The sequence below is a fragment of the Ranitomeya variabilis genome, chromosome 6 (genome assembly GCF_051348905.1).
Source record: "Ranitomeya variabilis isolate aRanVar5 chromosome 6, aRanVar5.hap1, whole genome shotgun sequence".
NCBI lineage: Eukaryota > Metazoa > Chordata > Amphibia > Anura > Dendrobatidae > Ranitomeya > Ranitomeya variabilis.
Genome location: NC_135237.1, coordinates 339907974 through 339928751, shown reverse-complemented (window position 1 = coordinate 339928751; position 20778 = coordinate 339907974). Strand labels below are relative to the sequence as shown.

Below are 20778 nucleotides of genomic sequence, written 5' to 3'. Positions count from 1 at the left end.
CTTAAATAGTAGCCAGAAAATGTACAGATGAATTTGCCATATTGTAACCAACTTTGCTTGAGTTTGCCGTATCTGTGCTTCCTAAGCGTTACTAGGTTAAGAAAAACTGATATAACTATATCAATAAATATTACAGAAATACAGTAGCTCTTAAAGTTGCAATATGGAACAGTGAAATAGTGTCTTTCTTTCAAGTTGGCACCTATCCTTTTAATTTAGAACAGCGTGTACCAGCAAGTATGTGTATGAATGTAGTTCGAAGTTAGAAGGTGAGAACAAGTAAGAGTGATTTTAGAAAGGCTACTCTAAATAAATGGAAACAAAGAGAGAGTCGAGCCCACATGAATGGTATCAGACAGGGAAAGGGTACAGAAAGGTCATAGACCTACTCACCGCAGGTGGTTATGCTGAACAAGCATAACAATGTGGAGTGGCTCAGGAGGATTCCTAGTCCTGTGGGACAGATGGACCAGACCTCGGCACAGTGGTATCCGGACGTCGCAGGACAATTAGGGACAGCTGGAATCCGGAGATGTGACGACGTGCAGGAAAATCCGGGTACTGCATCCCACATGATCAAGGACCTGCTGGTCACGTGGTGGAAGGTCCTGGAGCAGCGAAGGAAATTGTGGCTTGTCAGCTGCAGCTCCCACTGCGGTCCTTCAAAGAGGGAGCAGCAATGCAAATAAAAATGTATAAAGCGGTCTGGATGGAGCGCTGATGACAGAGGCCACCGTGGCACAGGTTGGAGTTTTTTTTAAACTTTAATCACGATTAAAGTGATTAACTGTGCCACTGTGGCCTCTGTCATCAGCGCTCCATCCAGACCGCTTTATACATTTTTATTTACTCTAAAGAGATGTCTTTTTAGAGCACTGTTAAAACTGTGGAGACTGGTAATTATCTGAATTATCTGGGGTAGCACATTCCAGAGCACTGGTACAGCTCGAGAGAAGTCTTGTAGATGATAATGTGATGTTTGGATTATAGAAGTTGTTAGACTTCAGTTACTAGAGAATGGAGAGAACAGGTGGGGTTGTAGATGGAGATGAGGTTAGAGATGCTGGACAGGGCAGAAGTATGGAGAGTTTTGTGAGTGAGAGTGATAAGTTTATATTGGACTTTGTAGCCTATGGGCAAACAGTGGAATGACTGGCACAAAGTGGAGGCATCGGTGTAGAATCGGTGTAGCGGCTGGACAGAAATATAACCTCAGATGATGCATTTAGAATAGATTGGAAAAGTGAGAGTTTAATAAAAGGGAGTTTTGCAGTAGTCCAGACTTATTACACAAGTTTTACGTTGCCAACAAGTAGGAAAGTGATTGCAGACTATGTAACAATATAAAATCTCCTCATAATGTAAATTTTATTACATGCAGAATTTTAACAAATGGAGGTACATTTATATTATTATTGAGGTAATACAATAATTACTATATGGATAAAATTGGTAGTTATCCACTGGTTATATAAAATGGAAATGTAATCTCTAGTTTGCAACCAATTTGCTTTTTTCATTAAGTTGTAATTGTAAATTTATATATACTGTACATTTATTAAGCATTAGTTTTATTTATTATACCTTTAATTTTATATTATTTCTTCTAAGCTACAGCTGGGATAGACTGTGCGTATACTTCGACATCCATACAGACTAATACACTTAAAGATGCTTACGACTTTTTCTCAAAAGATGAGACTATTCCTCCCTATATTGAAGAGTTTGAGAAAGATGCTCAGGATGACATAATTGTGCTTGGCAGCCTTTCACAGAAACAGGTCAGAGTTAAGCAAATATTTCAATAATCTCATTGTTAGCATTACTTTCCATTACTTCTTAGGTCTGCTTGCCAGACTTGAATACGTACATTATGGCCCACTGGCCACTAGTATTCGTAAAAAGAAAGAAACATTTATGTTTGCAATTTGTTCCAGATCACTCGCTCTTTGTAGACATAACAGCACATGAAGCTCAACATGTTAGCAATATTGGAAGCTTTTTTGAACTATATCCTCTTTAAAAAAAAGAAAAAAACTTTGTGAAAAAAAAATTATGCTTTGCGCTTTTAACTGTGTAACAGCTGAAAAAAATGTGTTCCTCATACTTTTATGGCTTACTAAGAAAATGATAGTGACTTGTCTGCATGTGTCTTATCAGAATTATGACCAGTGTAGGGCAAACCTAAAATGCACTTTGACACCAGGGTAACTTCAAAGTTTGAGTAATAACTGCAAGAAATACATTTTAACCCTTCCAGATATTGTTATTTTCTGCTTTTCCATTTTTGTATTTTCCTTCCCGTTTTCCAAGACCCATGACTTTTTTACTCTTGTTTTATTTTTCTGTCCACAAAGACGTATTGTGGCTTGTTATTTTTTGCTGCACAACTTGTTATTTTTAATAACATCATTCATTTTCCCATATAATGTATTGGAAAACAGGAAACAAATTCCAAGTGCAGTAAAATTGGGGATAAAATGCAATTCTCAAAATTGTTTTTATGGCGTACATTATGTGACAAAAATGACCTAAGATATGATTCTCCTCATCAGTATGATTACAGCGATACAAAACTTGTCCAGTTTTTTTTATTATTTTAGTGGTAAAAAAATCTGAAATAAGTTTGACTGTCACAATTTTTCTAAAACCGTAACGCTTTCATTTTTTTGCTCAATAGAGCTGTGTGAAGGATTTTTTTGGGGGCCAGATGTGACATTTTGACTGATTCTTGCTGCATTTTTGTGGTAGTGCAGCAAAAAGAAAAAAAACAATTTTGGTGTTTTTAATTTTTTTTCTGTTTATAGTGTTCACCATTCAAGTTCATTATTTTTATATTTTGATAGATTAGACTTTTCTGGATATGGTATTATACCAAATATGTGGTTTTTTTATTTCATTATCTTTATTTTTACTTGAACTTGCCCTTGCAATCATCTGATCAATTTTACTGTTGTTACTATTGTTGTATATAGTAAAAATTACGGACTCCTTTAAGGCCTGGCCACAGAGTAGATTTCAAGGGACCTCAGTAATGACAGGCACAGAAATCTTCAAGAGACCACCTGGATGTCATAGCAACTTATTGGCGCCCCCATTCCAACACGTTATTAACACCATTGTCAGAGTTTGACAGTGGCATTTAACAGGTTAACAGTCGCTGTTGAAGCTCTTTTCCACCTGCATATGTTAGAGGCAGGTCCTGGCTGTCAAATAGCTTGAGCCTGCTCCATACACCCGCTTTCTACTTGCCCCATACATGTACAGAGCATGTTTGTAAGAAGTTAATGTTACGGCTTCAAAAAGTTGCAAACATTTTAACATTCTTGTATATTTTTTCATTTAGGATTTCAAATGTCAAGAGGATTATTTTCAGTCTGGAAGAAAATTATTTTATAGAAGATCTAATCAAACATTTAAAAAGTATGTAAATAAAACAAAAGAAAAAATATTCTCTAAACAGGCAAAGTGCTCTTTTAATACCATTGATTAGGTTTTTGTACATACACTAATGATGTATATTTTATATATTTTTAAGGGTATACATTTCCTAAAGATAAGTACATCAATTTCATGCAAATCAAATGCATGCTGATTTTTTTTAAGGAATTCTCTGATTCTGGTAAATTGGGAGAAGTTGCGATTAGATTTATGCAAATTGCCTGAAATAGCTGTCACCATTTTGTAAATTGCTGAAGATTACATCAGTCCAAAATGATAAGTCTGCAATCATTGAATGACTGCAGACTTATGATTCTCCCCAGTGATTGCTATGTTTCTGAGCAGCGACCGGCGGGTACATATGCATTACACATACTCCCTGCCAGGGACCATCTATTGGGCATGGCCTCGCTCCATACACTTGTATTCAACAAGGCCACACCCACTGCATAGCCGCATCACTAGACCAATCATATCGTATTCTGAGAAAAATATGCCAATGAAAGTCTACGAGGGTGAGAAAATTACGGATTACACATGGACCACATGGTAAGCTTGCGAGAAATACGCACCCGTATCCTATAGAAAAACTGGTATTTCAGTGCGTTGTACAGTAAAATCACACTGACAGGTTAGAATAAAATAGATAAAATAAATGCCTACACATAGAATAGGTATATATACTGTATATATATATATATATATATATATATATATATATATATATGTAATTGACACACACACACACATATATATATATATATATATATATATATATATATATATTTATACTTAATACAGAGCTAGATAGCATAAAAGCCGGTAATTCAAATGTCGGCTTTTGCTAACTCCTTACCAAACCCAACAGGATATGAGACATGGTTTACATACAGTAAACTATTTCCTATCCACTGTATTTTTACATATTTCTCACTAATAATGTTTTTTGTTTGTGTGTGCAATATTTTGGAGCTCAGGTGTTAAAATAAAGGGTTAAATCACGGAAAAATCTGGCGTGGGCTCCCGCACAATTTTCTCCACCAGAGTGGGAAAGCCAGTGAGTGAAGGCAGATATAGCCTAGAGAAGGAGCATGATTATTGGCCCCCCTGGCTAAAAACATCTGCCCCAGCCACTTCAGAAAATGCGCATCTGTAAGATGCACCTATTCTGGCACTTAGCCACTCTCTTCCCACTCCCCTGTAGCGGTGGAATATGGGGTAGAAAGGGGTTAATGTCCCCTTGCTATTGTTAGGTGACTTAAAGCCTGGTTAATAATGGAGAGGTGTCAATAAGACACCTATCCATTATTAATCCAATATTAGTGAAGGGTTAAAAATACACACACACAGTAAGAATAAAGTATTTTAATGAAATAAATAAACATATAGGGTTTTATTATCTTTATTGTATGCTCAGTCCAACTGACAACCCTCGTTCTTTGGTAAAAAAAGGAAAATAAAAAAGCAACAATATCCCATACCTGTTCGCCGTACAGTCATATCCCATGATGTAAATCTATCTGAAGGTGTTAAATACAGTTACAACCAGGAGCGCTGCTAATGCGACTGCTCATGGCAGCTGTGCCCCCTGTTGGCATAAGTGTTGTGAACTCTATTTTTGGGCTCCCTCTAGTGGTCACAAGCGTTACTGTGTAGTGTTGTCTTTCTGCAGGTTGGCTGCATCAGCTGGTTCGTTATCCTTGGCTGGTTTCCTATTTAGCTCACCTGGATACTCAGTTCCTTGCCTGCTATCAATGTATTCAGTGCTCTTCAGATTCCTTGTGACTACCTTGCTCCCAGTCTCTCCAAGACAAGCTAAGTTTTTGTTTGTTCATTTTTTGATTATCAGCATTCATCATGTTTCTTGTCCAGCTTGCTAAAATGTGATTTCCTCGCTTGCTGGTTGCTCTAGGGGACTGAGTTTCTCCCCCCACACCATTAGTTGGTGCGGGGGTTCTTGAAATCTCAGAGTGGATATTTTGTTAGGGTTTTTTACTGACCGCATAGATTCCCTTTTCTATTTTCTGCTATCTAGTATTAGTGGGCTTCATTTGCTGAATCTGCTTTCACCCCTGTGTATGTGCCTTCCTCTTACCTCACCGTTATTATTTGTTGGGGGCTTCTATATCTTTGGGGATTATTTCTCTGGAGGCAAGAGAGGTCTTTCTTTCTCTCTAGGGGTAGTTAGTTCCTCAGGCTGGCTCGAGACGTCTAGGATTTTTAGGCACGTTCACCGGCTACTTCTAGTGTGTTTGGATAGGTTCAGATTTGCGGTCAGTCCAGTTTGCCACCTCCCTAGAGCTTGTAATATGTTTGTTACTTAGCTGGAGTAATTTGTGATCCTCAACCACTAAGGATCATAACAGTATAGCAGGCCAAAAAGTGTTTAATGCATCGCCGAAGTGGGATAAAAAGAAGACCTGAGTACATTTTTTTTTTTCCTCCCGCTTTTCCTTTGCTGCAGTCTGTTTAGCTTCTTTCATCCCCTTGAACTCTGGGTGGTTTTGAGCTCAGCTGCAGACATGAATGTTCAGACTCTGACTTCTAGTGTGGATTATCTTACTGCACGGGTGCAAAGTATTCAGGATTTTGTTATTCATAGCCCTATGTCAGAACCAAAGATACCCATTCCTGAGTTGTTTTCTGGAGATAGATCTAGGTTTCAAAATTTTAAGAATAATTGTAAGTTATTTCTATCTCTGAGACCTCGTTCCTCTGGTGATTCTGCTCAGCAAGTTAAGATTGTTATCTCCTTGTTGCGTGGCGACCCTCAGGATTGGGCTTTCTCTCTGGCGCCAGGAGATCCTGCATTGCTTAATGTAGATGCATTTTTTCTGGCTCTTGGACTGCTTTATGAGGAGCCTAATCTTGAGAATCAGGCAGAAAAAGCTTTGCTGGCTATCTCTCAAGGTCAGGATGAAGCAGAGGTGTATTGTCAAAAATTTCGGAAATGGTCGGTGCTTACTCAATGGAATGAGTGTGCCCTGGCTGCAAGTTTCAGAGAAGGTCTTTCTGAGGCCGTTAAGAATGTTATGGTGGGGTTTCCCACCCCTACAAGTCTGAGTGATTCTATGGCTTTAGCCATTCAGGTTAATCGGCGTTTGCGGGAGCGCAAATCTGCTCATCCTTTGGCGGTATTTTCTGAACAGAGACCTGAGTCTATGCAATGTGACCGAACTCTGACCAGAATTGAGCGACAAAGTCATAGACGTCAAAATGGTTTGTGCTTTTACTGTGGTGATTCTACTCATGTTATCTCAGCATGCTCTAAACGCTTAAAAAAAATCGCTAAACATGTCACCATTGGTACTATACAGCCTAAATTTATTTTGTCTGTTACTTTGATGTGTTCTTTGTCGTCCTACTTGGTTATGGCTTTTGTGGATTCGGGTGCTGCCCTGAATCTGATGGATTTGTCATTTGCCAGGCGCTGTGGTTTTGTCCTGGAGCCTTTGGAATTTCCTATTCCTCTGAGGGGAATTGATGCTACGCCATTGGCTGAGAATAAGCCTCAGTATTGGACGCAAATGACCATGTGCATGACTCCCGTACATCAGGAGGTGATTCGCTTTCTTGTTCTGCATAATTTGCATGATGTTGTCGTTTTGGGTCTGCCATGGCTGCAGGCTCATAATCCAGTTTTAGATTGGAAAGCTATGTCTGTGTCAAGTTGGGGTTGTCAGGGAATTCATGGCAATACTCCGTTGGTGTCTATTGCGTCTTCCACTCCTTCTGAGGTCCCTGAGTTTTTGTCTGACTACCAGGATGTATTTGATGAGCCCAGGTCTAGTGCCCTGCCCCCTCATAGGGATTGTGACTGTGCTATAAATTTAATTCCTGGTAGTAAATTCCCTACGGGACGACTTTTTAATTTGTCTTTACCAGAGCATGCCGCGATGCGGAGTTATATAAAGGAGTCTTTGGAGAAGGGACATATTCGCCCATCCTCTTCCCCTCTTGGTGCAGGATTCTTTTTTGTGGCCAAGAAGGACGGTTCTTTGAGACCTTGTATAGATTATCGTCTTCTGAATAAAATCACAGTCAAATTTCAGTATCCTTTGCCACTATTGTCTGATTTGTTTGCTCGGATTAAGGGTGCCAGTTGGTTCACCAAGATAGATCTCTGTGGTGCGTATAATCTTGTGCGCATTAAGCAGGGAGATGAATGGAAAACAGCATTTAATACGCCCGACGGCCATTTTGAGTACTTAGTGATGCCTTTTGGACTCTCTAATGCTCCTTCTGTGTTTCAGTCCTTCATGCATGACATCTTCCGAGAATATCTGGATAAATTTATGATTGTTTATCTGGATGACATTTTGGTCTTTTGTGATGATTGGGAGTCCCATGTGAAGCAGGTCAGGATGGTGTTTCAGGTCCTGCGTGCTAATGCTTTATTTGTGAAGGGCTCAAAATGCCTCTTCGGAGTACAGAAGGTCTCCTTTTTGGGTTTTATTTTTTCTCCTTCTACTGTGGAGATGGACCCAGTCAAGGTCCAGGCTATTCATGACTGGACTCAGCCCACGTCTGTTAAGAGTCTTCAGAAGTTCTTGGGTTTTGCTAATTTTTACCGTCGTTTCATCGCTAATTTTTCTAGCGTGGTTAAACCTTTGACGGATTTGACCAAGAAGGGTTCTGATGTGACTAATTGGTCTCCTGCGGCCGTGGAGGCCTTTCGGGAGCGGAAGCACCGGTTTTCTTCAGCTCCAGTCTTATGTCAGCCAGATGTCTCTCTCCCCTTCCAGGTCGAGGTTGATGCTTCTGAGATTGGAGCAGGGGCTGTTTTGTCGCAGAGAAGCTCTGATGGCTCTGTGATGAAGTCATGTGCTTTCTTTTCAAGAAAATTTTCGCCTGCCGAGCGGAATTATGATGTTGGTAATCGGGAGTTGTTGGCTATGAAGTGGGCATTTGAGGAGTGGCGACATTGGCTCGAGGGAGCTAAACATCGTGTGGTGGTCTTGACTGATCACAAAAATCTGATTTACCTCGAATCTGCCAAGCGCCTGAATCCTAGACAGGCTCGTTGGTCGTTGTTTTTCTCCCGTTTCAACTTCGTGGTCTCATACCTGCCTGGTTCAAAGAACGTGAAAGCTGATGCACTTTCTAGGAGTTTTGTGCCTGACTCTCCGGGAGTTTCTGAGCCGGCTGGTATTCTCAGAGAGGGAGAGATTTTGTCTGCCATTTCCCCAGATTTGCGATGAGTGCTGCAGAAATTTCAGGCGGATAGACCTGACCGTTGTCCACCAGAGAGACTGTTTGTCCCGGATAAATGGACCAGCAGAGTTATTTCCGAGGTTCATTCTTCGGTGTTGGCGGGTCATCCTGGGATTTTTGGTACCAGAGATTTGGTGGCTAGGTCCTTCTGGTGGCCTTCATTGTCGCGGGATGTGCGTTCCTTTGTGCAGTCTTGTGGGATTTGTGCTCGGGCTAAGTCTTGCTGTTCTCGTGCCAGCGGTTTGCTTTTGCCTTTGCCTGTCCCGAAAAGGCCTTGGACGCACATTTCCATGGATTTTATTTCGGATCTTCCAGTATCTCAGAAAATGTCTGTCATCTGGGTGGTGTGTGATCGTTTTTCCAAGATGGTCCATTTGGTGCCCTTGCCTAAGTTGCCTTCCTCCTCCGATTTGGTTCCTCTATTTTTTCAGAATGTGGTTTGCTTGCACGGCATTCCTGAAAATATTGTGTCTGATAGAGGATCCCAGTTTGTGTCCAGGTTTTGGCGGAAATTTTGTGCTAAGATGGGCATTGATTTGTCTTTTTCGTCGGCCTTCCATCCTCAGACTAATGGCCAAACCGAGCGAACTAATCAGACGTTGGAAACTTATTAGAGATGTTTTGTTTCTGCTGATCAATATGATTGGGTGACTTTTTTGCCATTGGCCGAGTTTGCCCTTAATAATCGGGCTAGTTCTGCTACTTTGGTTTCGCCTTTTTTCTGCAATTCTGGTTTCCATCCTCGTTTTTCCTCGGGTCAGGTTGAGCCTTCTGACTGTCCTGGGGTGGATTCTGTGGTGGATAGGTTGCAGCAGATTTGGAACCATGTGGTGGACAATTTGAGGTTGTCACAGGAGAAGGCTCAGCGCTTTGCCAACCGCCGCCGCGGTGTGGGTCCCCGACTTCGTGTTGGGGATTTGGTGTGGCTGTCTTCTCGGTATGTTCCTATGAAGGTCTCCTCTCCTAAATTCAAGCCTCGCTTCATTGGTCCTTATAGGATCTTGGAAATCCTTAACCCGGTGTCTTTTCGTTTGGATCTCCCAGCATCGTTTGCCATTCATAATGTGTTCCATAGGTCTTTGTTGCGGAGGTATGTTGTACCTGTGGTTCCTTCTGTTGAGCCTCCTGCTCCGGTGCTGGTTGAGGGCGAATTGGAGTACGTGGTGGAGAAGATTTTGGATTCTCGTATCTCTAGACGGAGGCTTCAGTATTTGGTTATGTGGAAGGGCTATGGTCAGGAGGATAATTCCTGGGTTGTCGCCTCTGATGTTCATGCGGCCGCTTTGGTTCGTGCCTTCCACGCGGCTCATCCTGATCGCCCTGGGGGTCTTGATGAGGGTTCGGTGACCCCTCCTCAAGGGGGGGGTACTGTTGTGAACTCTATTTTTGGGCTCCCTCTAGTGGTCACAAGCGGTACTGTGTAGTGTTGTCTTTCTGCAGGTTGGCTGCATCAGCTGGTTCATTATCCTTGGCTGGTTTCCTATTTAGCTCACCTGGATACTCAGTTCCTTGCCTGCTATCAATGTATTCAGTGCTCTTCAGATTCCTTGTGACTACCTTGCTCCCAGTCTCTCCAAGACAAGCTAAGTTTTTGTTTGTTCATTTTTTGATTATCAGCATTCATCATGTTTCTTGTCCAGCTTGCTAAATTGTGATTTCCTCGCTTGCTGGTTGCTCTAGGGGACTGAGTTTCTCCCCCCACACCGTTAGTTGGTGCGGGGGTTCTTGAAATCTCAGAGTGGATATTTTGTAAGGGTTTTTTACTGACCGCATAGATTCCCTTTTCTATTTTCTGCTATCTAGTATTAGTGGGCCTCATTTGCTGAATCTGCTTTCACCCCTGTGTATGTGCCTTCCTCTTACCTCACCGTTATTATTTGTTGGGGGCTTTCTCTCTAGGGGTAGTTAGTTCCTCAGGCTGGCTCAAGACGTCTAGGATTTTTAGGCACGTTCACCGGCTACTTCTAGTGTGTTTGGATAGGTTCAGATTTGCGGTCAGTCCAGTTTGCCACCTCCCTAGAGCTTGTCCTATGTTTGTTACTTAGCTGGAGTAATTTGTGATCCTCAACCACTAAGGATCATAACACATAAGCTCATATGAACTGTAGCGTGAGAAAATATTCAGAAAAATTCCCACGCTACAGTTCATATGAGTTTATGCCACCAGGGGGTGCAGCTTCGGTGACGGCACTGCAAGTCCCCGAAGCTACATTACCATCATTTCATTCATTCCTGTATTTAACCCCTTCAGATGGATTTACATCGTGGGACATGACTGTACGGCAGACAGGTATGGGATATTGTTGCTTTTTTTAATTTCCTTTTTTTTTTTACAGGAAAACGAGGGTCCTCAGTTGGATTGAGCATACAATAAAGATAATAAAACCCTTAATGTGTGTGTGTATTTTTAACCCTTTACTAATATTGGATTAATAATGGATAGGTGTCTTATTGACATTTCCCCATTATCAACCTGGCTTAATGTCACCTTACAATAGCAGGGTGACATTAACCCCTTATTACCCCATATCCCACTGCTACAGGAGAGTTGGAAGAGAGTGGCTAAGTGCCAGAATAGGTGCATTTTCCAGATGCGCTTTTTCTTGGGTGGCTGGGGGCAGATGTTTTTAGCCAGGGGGGCAATAACCATGGTCCCTCTCTAGGCTATTAATATCTGCCTTCAGTCACTGGCTTTCCCAATCTGGTGGCGAAATTGCACGGGAGCCAACACCAGTTTTTTCCATGATTTAACCCTTTATTTCAACACCTAGAGCTCCCAAATTTTGCACAAACTACTAACATTATTAGTGAGGAATGTGTAAAAATATAACGTATATGAAATAGTTTACTGTATGTAAACTATGTCTCATATCCTGTTGGGTTTGGTAAGGAGTTAGCAGAAGCCAACAATTGAATTACCGGCTTTTATGCTATCTAGTGCTGTATGAAATATAAATATATATATATGTCTCACTGTGTCTCTCTCTCTATATATTTATATATATATAGACTGTATATATGTTTTCACGAATATTTAAGCCCATGGATCCATTATATGTCCATTTTGCAAGCCGGCGAGTAAATCTAGACGTTCGGATGCGATGCGGAGGTTTACATGCGCAAAATACGCAGCCACACCTTTCCAACGGATGACATACGGATCACTGTTCAGGGAACATTTCTGCGTATTTGGTCCTTAAAAAACAGAACAGTATTTTTGCACATTGTGTGTGACGCCGGCCTGAATATGGTGATACAAAATTTCATAGATTCTTGTTTTTGAAAAGAAAAAAAAAGGATTATGAAGCCATTTTTCCATCAACTGAGTTTTGTGAGGGATATTTTTTTTACGGTGAATTAATGTTTTTAGTGCAACCAGTTCTTAGAAAGGTGATAACACCCCTCCACACACACACACACAATTCTGGGGTTTCAATTTTCATTAACTTTACTGTATATGTTAATAAATTAATTATTTTGATAGATTGGAGTTTTGCCTATGTGGTCATACAAAATATATATTTTTTATTTTAATGAGAGACAAGGGGGTGTGTTGTTTCAAAAAAATATATTTATTTAAATATTAAAGATTTTGGGGATTAAGATTTTTTAAGTAATGTAAACTGCTTATGCTAATGAATTGCAGTATATAAGAAAAAATGTGTATAAAATAATTTTTTGCGCTAGTACACCCTATTGAATGACAACCGAATTGCCAGGATAATTAAAGAACTTATGAACTCGCATATGTTATGTCTCCAGATACCAACGTGAATGTATTGCCACACCCGTTATATGATCAATAATCCAATAAATATGGTGCAGTCTATGTCCTATTAAAACCACAATATTGTTGGCCAAATTGCAGAAAAGTCCAGTCTCCGGTTAAAACATACAATCATAAAACAGTCAATACCTTGAGGAATGAGAATAGATCCACTCTTCCTTTGAAGAAGTTTTCTGCTGTACTGGACAGCAAGTGTAGAGCCTTGTTGGAAGCGTGATGCCGGAGAGCTACCCCGGCCGGTAGTAGCTCAATCCGGGTGTCCAATTCCAGTTAGGAGACGGAGAAACTCCGTCTTAGTCCGACGCCGCCGCACGGTGCGAGGTGTACAAGCGGCGCGTCTAGGACCTGTGTGACGTCAGTGATCAGGTGACCGACCCACGTGATCGTGAAACTCCGTACGGATCGCTAAGGGGACCAAAACTAGCCAACGCGTTTCGAAAACTACTGTTTTCTTCCTCAGCCCTGAGGAATGTGCAGTCAGCCCCCGCCATATACACTTGTATTACATGAACCTGCAACTCCTATTACATTCTTAAAAATGGTAAAGACATGGTGGGAATTGCTGGTACGAGCCATCATGCCATCATTAGACTGCAGAATATACAGGAAGCAGAATACGAATTAGACATAGTCAGTATCACAAATAAACATTTACATTCAGTTACCTTATAGGTGAGGTCTTCACTGACTGTGTCATTCTCATGCTTTTTAATGCCATTTGATCCAGATGGCATGATGACTTTTCCCAGTCACAGCTCATCACTGCAGATTTACACGCCACATTGTCCCCACTTCGTACTGTTCCCTTCTCCAGTATTTTTTCTCATACTATCCTCATTTCTACACCCAAACTCTGCACTCTCCTCATCTTCAGTGCCCCTAATATCCCTCTTCATACTGTGCCCCACACTGCCCCCTCTGAATGCTGTGCCTTCACACTGCCCTTTCTCTATACTGTGTCCTCCATCTGCCTCATTTCCTCATTTCCATACTGTTTCTACTCTCCAAACTGTGCCCTATACTTTTCTACTCTCTAGATACTGTGTCATCATACTAACAACCCCACCTGTTAGGACTCAAACCCAGCAGCTCTTGTGCACCAGGCAGCAGCTCTTCCCTACTTAAACCTGGTGCTGCACTTCCTTCATTGTGAGATTATTGAGCCCCAAGCCTTTAGTCTAGCTTCTTCTCATCTGCTGCTTAATCTCAAGATCCTACTGCTGCTCCATGTACCGACCTCTGGCTATATCTTGACTACAATTCCTGCTTATACTCAAGATCCTTCTGCTGCTCCATGTACTGACCTCTGGCTATATCCTTTCTACGACTCCTGCTTATCCATCCAACTACCCTGCTGCTCTGTGTACCAACATCTGCCTATATCCTGACGATGCTACCTGCCAGTGCTGTCAATAGTGGTTGTAATATCACTACTCCAACTCAGCTCAGTCCTTAACACCACTTGACATCTAAAATAAATGTCCAGCAGAGCTTCCATAGTGTTTACTTTCTCTGCTAACTTTGCCATCTCTGCAGCACAGTAGTGATGTGATGAGGTGACCTTATCACGTCTTAGGGCTGGCGGAAAGCACCGAATAATATAAAGGAAGCTATTATTATTATTATTATACATTTTTTATTGCGCCATTTATTCCATGGTGCTTTACATGTGAAAAAGGGGGTAAATATAGACATATAAAATTAATGTGAGCAAAAAACAAGGCACTAACGGGTACAGAAGGAGGGAGGACCCTAGCCGCGAGGGCTCAGTCTGCAGGGGATGTGTGAGTATACATTAGGAGACGGTAGAGCTCATCGTGTGGTGGTTCAGTAGGTTGAGGATCACTGCAGTCTGTAGGCTTGTGGGAAGAGGTGAGCTTCAGGTTCTTTTTGAAGGTTTCTATGGTAGGCGAGAGTCTGATGTGTTGTGGTAGAGAGTTCCAGAGTATGGGGGAAGCATGGGAGAAGTCTTGGAAGCGGTTGTGCAAAGAAAAGATAAAAGGGGAATAGAGAAAGAGATCTTGTGATGATCGAAGGTTGTGTGTAGGTAAGTACCAGGAAACCATGTCACAGATGTATGGAGGAGACAGGTTGTGGATGGCTTTGAATGTTATAGTAAGGGTTTTGAACAGGAGTCTCTAGACGATAGGAAGCCAATGAAGGGCTTGGCATAGGGGAGAGGCTGGGGAATAGCGGGGAGACAGGTAGATTAGTTGGGCAGCAGAGTGTTGGATAGATTGGAGTGGTGTCAGAGTGCTAGAGGGGAGGCCAGAGAGTAGGTCAAGGCAGTAGTCAAGGAAGGAGATGATAAGGGCGTGCATTAGTGTTTTTGTGGTTTCATGGTCAAGAAATGCATGGATCCAGGAAATATTTTTGAGTTTGAGATGGCAGGAGGAGGCAAGGGTTTGGATATGTGGCTTGAAAGAGGGCAGAGTCAAGGATCACCCCGAGGCACCGAGCATGCAGGACTGGGGAAAGTGAGCAGCCATTGACATTGATGGATAGGTCTGGTGCAGGGGTAGAGTGAGATGGGGGAAAGGTCATGAATAGGGTTGAGCGAAACGGATCGTTCATTTTCATAAGTCGCCGACTTTTGGCAAAGTCGGCGTCTCATGAAACCCGACCCGATCCCTATGTGGGGTCGGCCATGCGGTACGCGATCTTGGCGCCAAAGTCGCGTTTCGTATGACGCCTTTAGCGCCATTTTTTCAGCCAATGAAGGAGTGTGGGCAGAGTGATGACATAGGGGTTAGGGGCGTGCACGGCTATCATCATTTTATCGCTTGTGCGCAGTAGGGATTTGCAATGTGTAACACGAGATTTTCTGTGCTGGGATTGAGGGAAATATGGGACGGAGGGGAGAGAGAGAGAGAGAGAGAGAGAAAATAAAAAAATAAAATAAAATAAAATAAAATCCCCAGTGACGTGCATAGGGTTTCGTTTTCCGGCCGATCCTCGACTTTTCGCAGTAATCGGCCGATTTCGCCCGACTCGACTTTTCAAAAAGTCGGGTTTCGCAAAACATGACTCGACCCTAAAAAGGTCAAGGTCGCTCAACCCTAGTCATGAATTCTATTTTGTCCATGTTTAGTTTTAGAAAGCAAGCAGAAAAGAAGGCTGATGTAGCAGTCAGACAGTGTGGGATTTTAGTGAGTATGGAGGTGAGGTCAGGTCCGGATAGGTAGATCTGCATCTCATTGGCGTAGATATGATACTGCAAACCGTGGGATTCTCTGAGCTGTCCCAGGCTGAAGGTTTAGATGGAGAAGAGTAGGGGTCCTAGAACTGAGCCTTGAGGAACACCGACAGACAAGGGGCGAGGTGCGGAGGTGGTGTGGGAGAGGGAAACACTGAATGTTCGGTCTGTTAGATATGATGATATCCAGGTTAGGGCCAAGTCGGTGATGCCAAGAGATGAGAGAATCTGTAGCAGGAAGGAGTGGTCCACAGTGTCAAAGGCAGAATACAGGTCCAGGAGAAGGAGGACAGAGTAGTGCCGCTTGCTCTTGGCAGTTAGTATGTCATTGGTGACTTTAGTTAGGGCAGTTTCAGTTGAGTGATGTGGTCAGAAGCCAGATTGTAACCAGTCATAGAGGGAGAAGGAGGAGTGGTGGGAGGACAGTTCAAGATGGAGATGCTGTTCCAGTAGTTTTGAGGCATGAGGGAGAAGAGATATCGGGCGATAGACACAGAGGATGGGTCAAGAGAGGGCTTTTTGAGGATGCATGTGATCTTGGCATGTTTGAAGAATGAGGGGAAGACACCAGTTGTGAGAGGTTGAAGACGTGTGTTAGGCTTGGGATGAAGACTGTGGCGAGGTTATGGATGAGGTGGGATGGGAGCGGGTCAAGCGTGCAAGTGGTGAGGTGCGATCTTGACAGGAGGGTGGAAAGCTGATCTTCTGTCATGGTGGAGAAACTGGTTTTGGAAGAACAGTGTTGAGCAGTTAAGAGGGGCATTGGGTGCTGCGGGCCAAAGCTTTCTCTTCGATCTTCTGTTTAAAGAAAGAGGCAAAATCTTCAGCAGAAATGAGAGGGGAGCGAGAAGGTGCTGGGGGACGGAGTAGCGAATTGAAAATGTTGAAAAGCTGTTTAGGGTTGTGAAACAGGGAGGATATGAGAGATGAGAAGTAAATTTGTTTTGTGGCAGTGAGCATGGACTTGAATCTGGCATGGAGTGCTTGTATGCGATGAAGTGCTCGGCAGAGTGGCATCTCTTCCATCTCCGCTCAGCAACCCTGGAAGCCCGTCTCAGTTCTTTGGTCAGGCTGGTCAGCCAGGGCTGCCTTTTGATTGTACGAATTTTGCTAGGCATGAGGGGAGCGGCCAAATAAAGTGTTGCTGTTATTGTGTTATAAAAAGTGGCAGAAGCATCTATTTCATTAAGGGAAGCTATGTATGTAAGAGGGAGAAGGGACTCAGAGAGAGATTGCAAATTGAGGTGTTGGAGATTTCTGCAAGGGTGAGTGAGTTTGCGGAGTGGGGGTTGCGCACTAGGAGAGAAGAGGGAAGAGAATGTCAGTAGGTTGTGGTCATATAAGGGGAGGGGTGAGTTAGTGAGATTAGTAAGGGAACAGAAGCTGGTAAAGATAAGGTCTGGTGTGTGACCATCTTTGTGAGTGGCTGCAGAGGACCATTGAGTGAGTCCGAAGGAGGCAGTGAGCGACAAAAGTTTAGAGGCAGCTGAGGTGGAAGTGTCAATGGGGATATTGAAGAGAAAAAGAAAATGACGAACGGCTTCATAGGAGCGCAAAGCTGGTGTTAGGAGTGGTTAAAACGGAAGATACACTGCAGCTCCAGAAGGATGCCTCACAAGAGGATCAAATAAGGAAGGACAAAAAACGGTCATAGGAGCGCATGCGAGACAGTGAGTTGATATAAAATCTTCATTTATTAGTTTCCACCATGGAGACTAATAAATGAAGATTTTATATCAACTCACCGTCTGGCATGCGCTCCTATGACCATTTTTTGTCCCTTCTAATGGAGATATTGAAGTCACCGATGATGATAGTGGAGATGTCAGCAGAGAGGAAGTGAAGTAGCCAGGTGGTGAAGTAAGGTGGAGATGGCCAGTTCTAGGGGGTGGTAAATGACAGCCTGCTGGAGGTTGGAGGGAGAATAGATGCGGAAGGAGTGCACCTCAAACGAGGAAGAGTAGTGGAGGGTAGTAGCAGGATTGGAGTGAAGGAGCAGATGTCAGACAGGAGCAAGCCAACTCCTCCACCAGGTTTGGTGCTGGGGAGGGGTGTGAGAGAGGTGGAATCCGCCATAGTAAAATGCAGCTGGAGAGGCTGAGTCAGAGGGAGTGAGCCAGGTTTCAGTGATGCCGAGGAAGGAGAGTTTGTTGGTTGGGAAAACATGTAGAGGATCGTGGCAGGGGGCTAGAAATGAGTGTGAGGATGTGTTGAGGACGGTCAGGATTTGGGGATACATCACCAGCGATGATTAGTAGCAAAGAGAGTGTTAGAAGGTGGGAGCAGGATAGGACATCATGCGGCCGTGTGTGTCTGGAGAAAAAGGATTGTGTCTAGAGGAACAGCTGTGTGGAGGAGGTGAGATGGCTGGGTAGGATGGAGGGTGAAATTACTATTTCCTTACTAGGTGGGGGGATTACAGGAGGTAGGGAAAATAGAGTAGTATAAAGGTGAGAGAGAAAAGAAACCGAAACATTGTAGTGGTTTGATTTTCCATTACCTTACAGTCAAATTCCAATCCAATTCAAGTCTAATTCAAAGTACTGTAATTAGAAATCTGAAAGATGGAATTTGAAAGATATATGGATCAGACTAAAATCTGGATCAGACCCATGGCTCAGAATATATCTGGGATTAACACTGCTCATCTGTGAGAGAATGTGGGTGTGTGGGGCCAGAACACATGTTCACATTTAAACAAAGGCCATAAAAAGGGGGGAGGGGTTACAATGACCACTCAGATATGCCTTGAAACACCAGAACAGTGAAATACATAGTGGACACAGAGTGATGGGTAAGCACAGCATACCATAGAAAATCAATGCAATATACAAAGACATTCAGAAATCAGAGAGAGCTGGGAAAAGTCAGTGCATACCATAGAAAATTAATGCAATATACAGAGACATTCAGGAACAAGGGAGAGCTGTGGGAAAGTCAGTGCATACCCGTGGGAAGAGGAGAAAAGCTTGATTAGATGGTACAGATGATGATGATAATATTGTAGCAGTGATGAGTCGCCAAATGCATTCAAGAATTCAAGTCTAATTCAAAGTATTATTATAAGAAATCTATATTTGAAAGATGGAATTTGAAAGATACATGGATCAGACTAAAGTCTGGATCAGACCCATGACTCAGAATATATCTGGGATTAACACTGCTCAGCTGTGAGAGAATGTGGGTGCATTTGCAGCCCGTGGTCCACCGAGCAGAGATATTTCCTGCTGCTCAGTAATGGCGGACAGTATATGGCGGTATAGAAAACACAAACACGGGTTAACGTCACCCGGCATGAATTAGAAACGGACCCTGTTACGTCACAGAGCAGCAATGCAGCAGAATGAATGTGTTCAGTCCCAGGACCCTGCCCCAAGGACAAGGGATTAGTGTCCCTCTAGGTCCACAAGCAACAGCGGTGCTAGGGAGAACTAAATAAAAGATTTAGCGCACTGAGTGTGCGCAGCATCGCCCTGTGGAATACCACTAACCACCCTAACTAGGGAGAGGAAAGCACACTATTTGCACACGGTGCCGCACTGGCAAACGCTGCTATATTGACACTGGAGAAACGTGTATATTGCTGGATGGCACTAACTGGTGCTATATCATCTCCAATCACCCACACTCAAACAATAACTCTAGGGAAGGGGTTCAATTAGGAGCTTTCACCAGAACATACATGCATCCACACACACTACGATTTCTTGTTTATACTAGTGCATGGCCATGCAAACCTTTCATAGTTGCAGCCTTTCGGGACCTTGCCAGTGGTCCAATCAGAGCCGCTTGAGGACCTGAGTGTTTGACCTCCGACCTCCAATGAGAGGTCATCCCATGGGCATGCTCAGTAGACAAAAAGCAGGACTTAGTTCCAGTAGCATCTGCTTCCCACTGATTAATGCTGGTTACAATAGCTGGACCTGGGACGACAGCAGTAACCAGACGCACAGCATCAGCTTGAGCAAGATTCTGGGAAGGACGTCTCTGCTGAGCAGGCTCCTCTGTGGCTGAGGATAAATGGGGGACCGCAGAGGACATGTTTCGAGATTTCCCCTGTGCAGCAGTGGGAACTCGACACCTAACATTAGCCCCCTACTAGGGCCCCCCTTATTGGGCCTCGCTATGCTCAAAAGCTGCAATAAGCTGAGGAGCTCAAATGTACTCAATAGGTTCCCAGGTCCTGTCCTTTTGGCTAAGACTAGGGTTGAGCGAAACGGGTCGGCAATTTTCAGAAGTCGCCGACTTTTGGCAAAGTCGGGTTTCATGAAACCCGACCCGACCCCTGTGTGGGGTCGGCCATGAAGTCGGCGATCTTCTGAATCTGGAATCGGAATTCCGATACCGATTCCCGATATGTTTAAGATATCGGGAATTGGTATCGGAATTCAGATTTAAGTGTAAAATAAAGAATTAAAATAAAAAATATCGCTATACTTACCCTCTGATGTGCCCTGGTACTAAGCGGGAACCTTCCTTCCTTAGAATCAGCCTTCCAGGACCTTGCGGTGACGTCGCGGTGACGTCGCGGCTTGTGATTGGTCGCGCGGCCGCCCATGTGACCGCTCGCGCGACCAATCAAAAGCCGCGACGTCACTGTGCTGTCACCGAAGGTCCTGGAAGGGCTGATTCTTAGGAAGGAAGGCTGCCGGAAAGAAGCAGGGCGCGTCCGAGGGTGAGTATATACATAATAGGAATATACTCACCCTCGGCTTCTTTCCGGCAGCCTTCCTTCCTAAGAATCAGCCCTTCCAGGACCTTCGGTGACGTCACGGTGACGTCGCGGCTTGTGATTGGTAGCGCGAGCGGTCACATGGGCGGCCGTGCGACCAATCACAAGCCGCGACGTCACCGCAAGGTCCTGGAAGGCTGATTCTAAGGAAGGAAGGTTCCCGCTTAGTACCAGGGCGCATCAGATGGTAAGTATGGCGATATTTTTTATTTTAATTCTTTATTTTACACTTAAATATGGATCCCAGGGCCTGAAGGAGAGTTTCCGCTCCTTCAGACCCTGGGAACCATTGGAAACCCAATGCACTGCATTGGGTTTCGAGTTTCGTCCGACCCCGACTTTTTTATAGGATCGGCCGATTTCACTCGACCCGACTTTTGAAAAAGTCGCATTTCGTGAAACCCGACC

At 43.4% G+C, this 20778-nt stretch overlaps 1 protein-coding gene across 1 annotated transcript in view; it reads left to right on the top strand.

Annotated features, from left to right (window-relative positions):
- The window catches only part of LOC143783277 (uncharacterized), a 292496-nt gene that overhangs the window by 255125 nt on the left and 16593 nt on the right, over positions 1-20778 (top strand). The window contains exons 7-8 of the mRNA XM_077271688.1: positions 1612-1781; positions 3347-3423. Of these exons, the coding sequence (XP_077127803.1) occupies positions 1612-1781; positions 3347-3423 (247 nt within the window). The remainder of the gene's footprint in view (positions 1-1611; positions 1782-3346; positions 3424-20778) is intronic.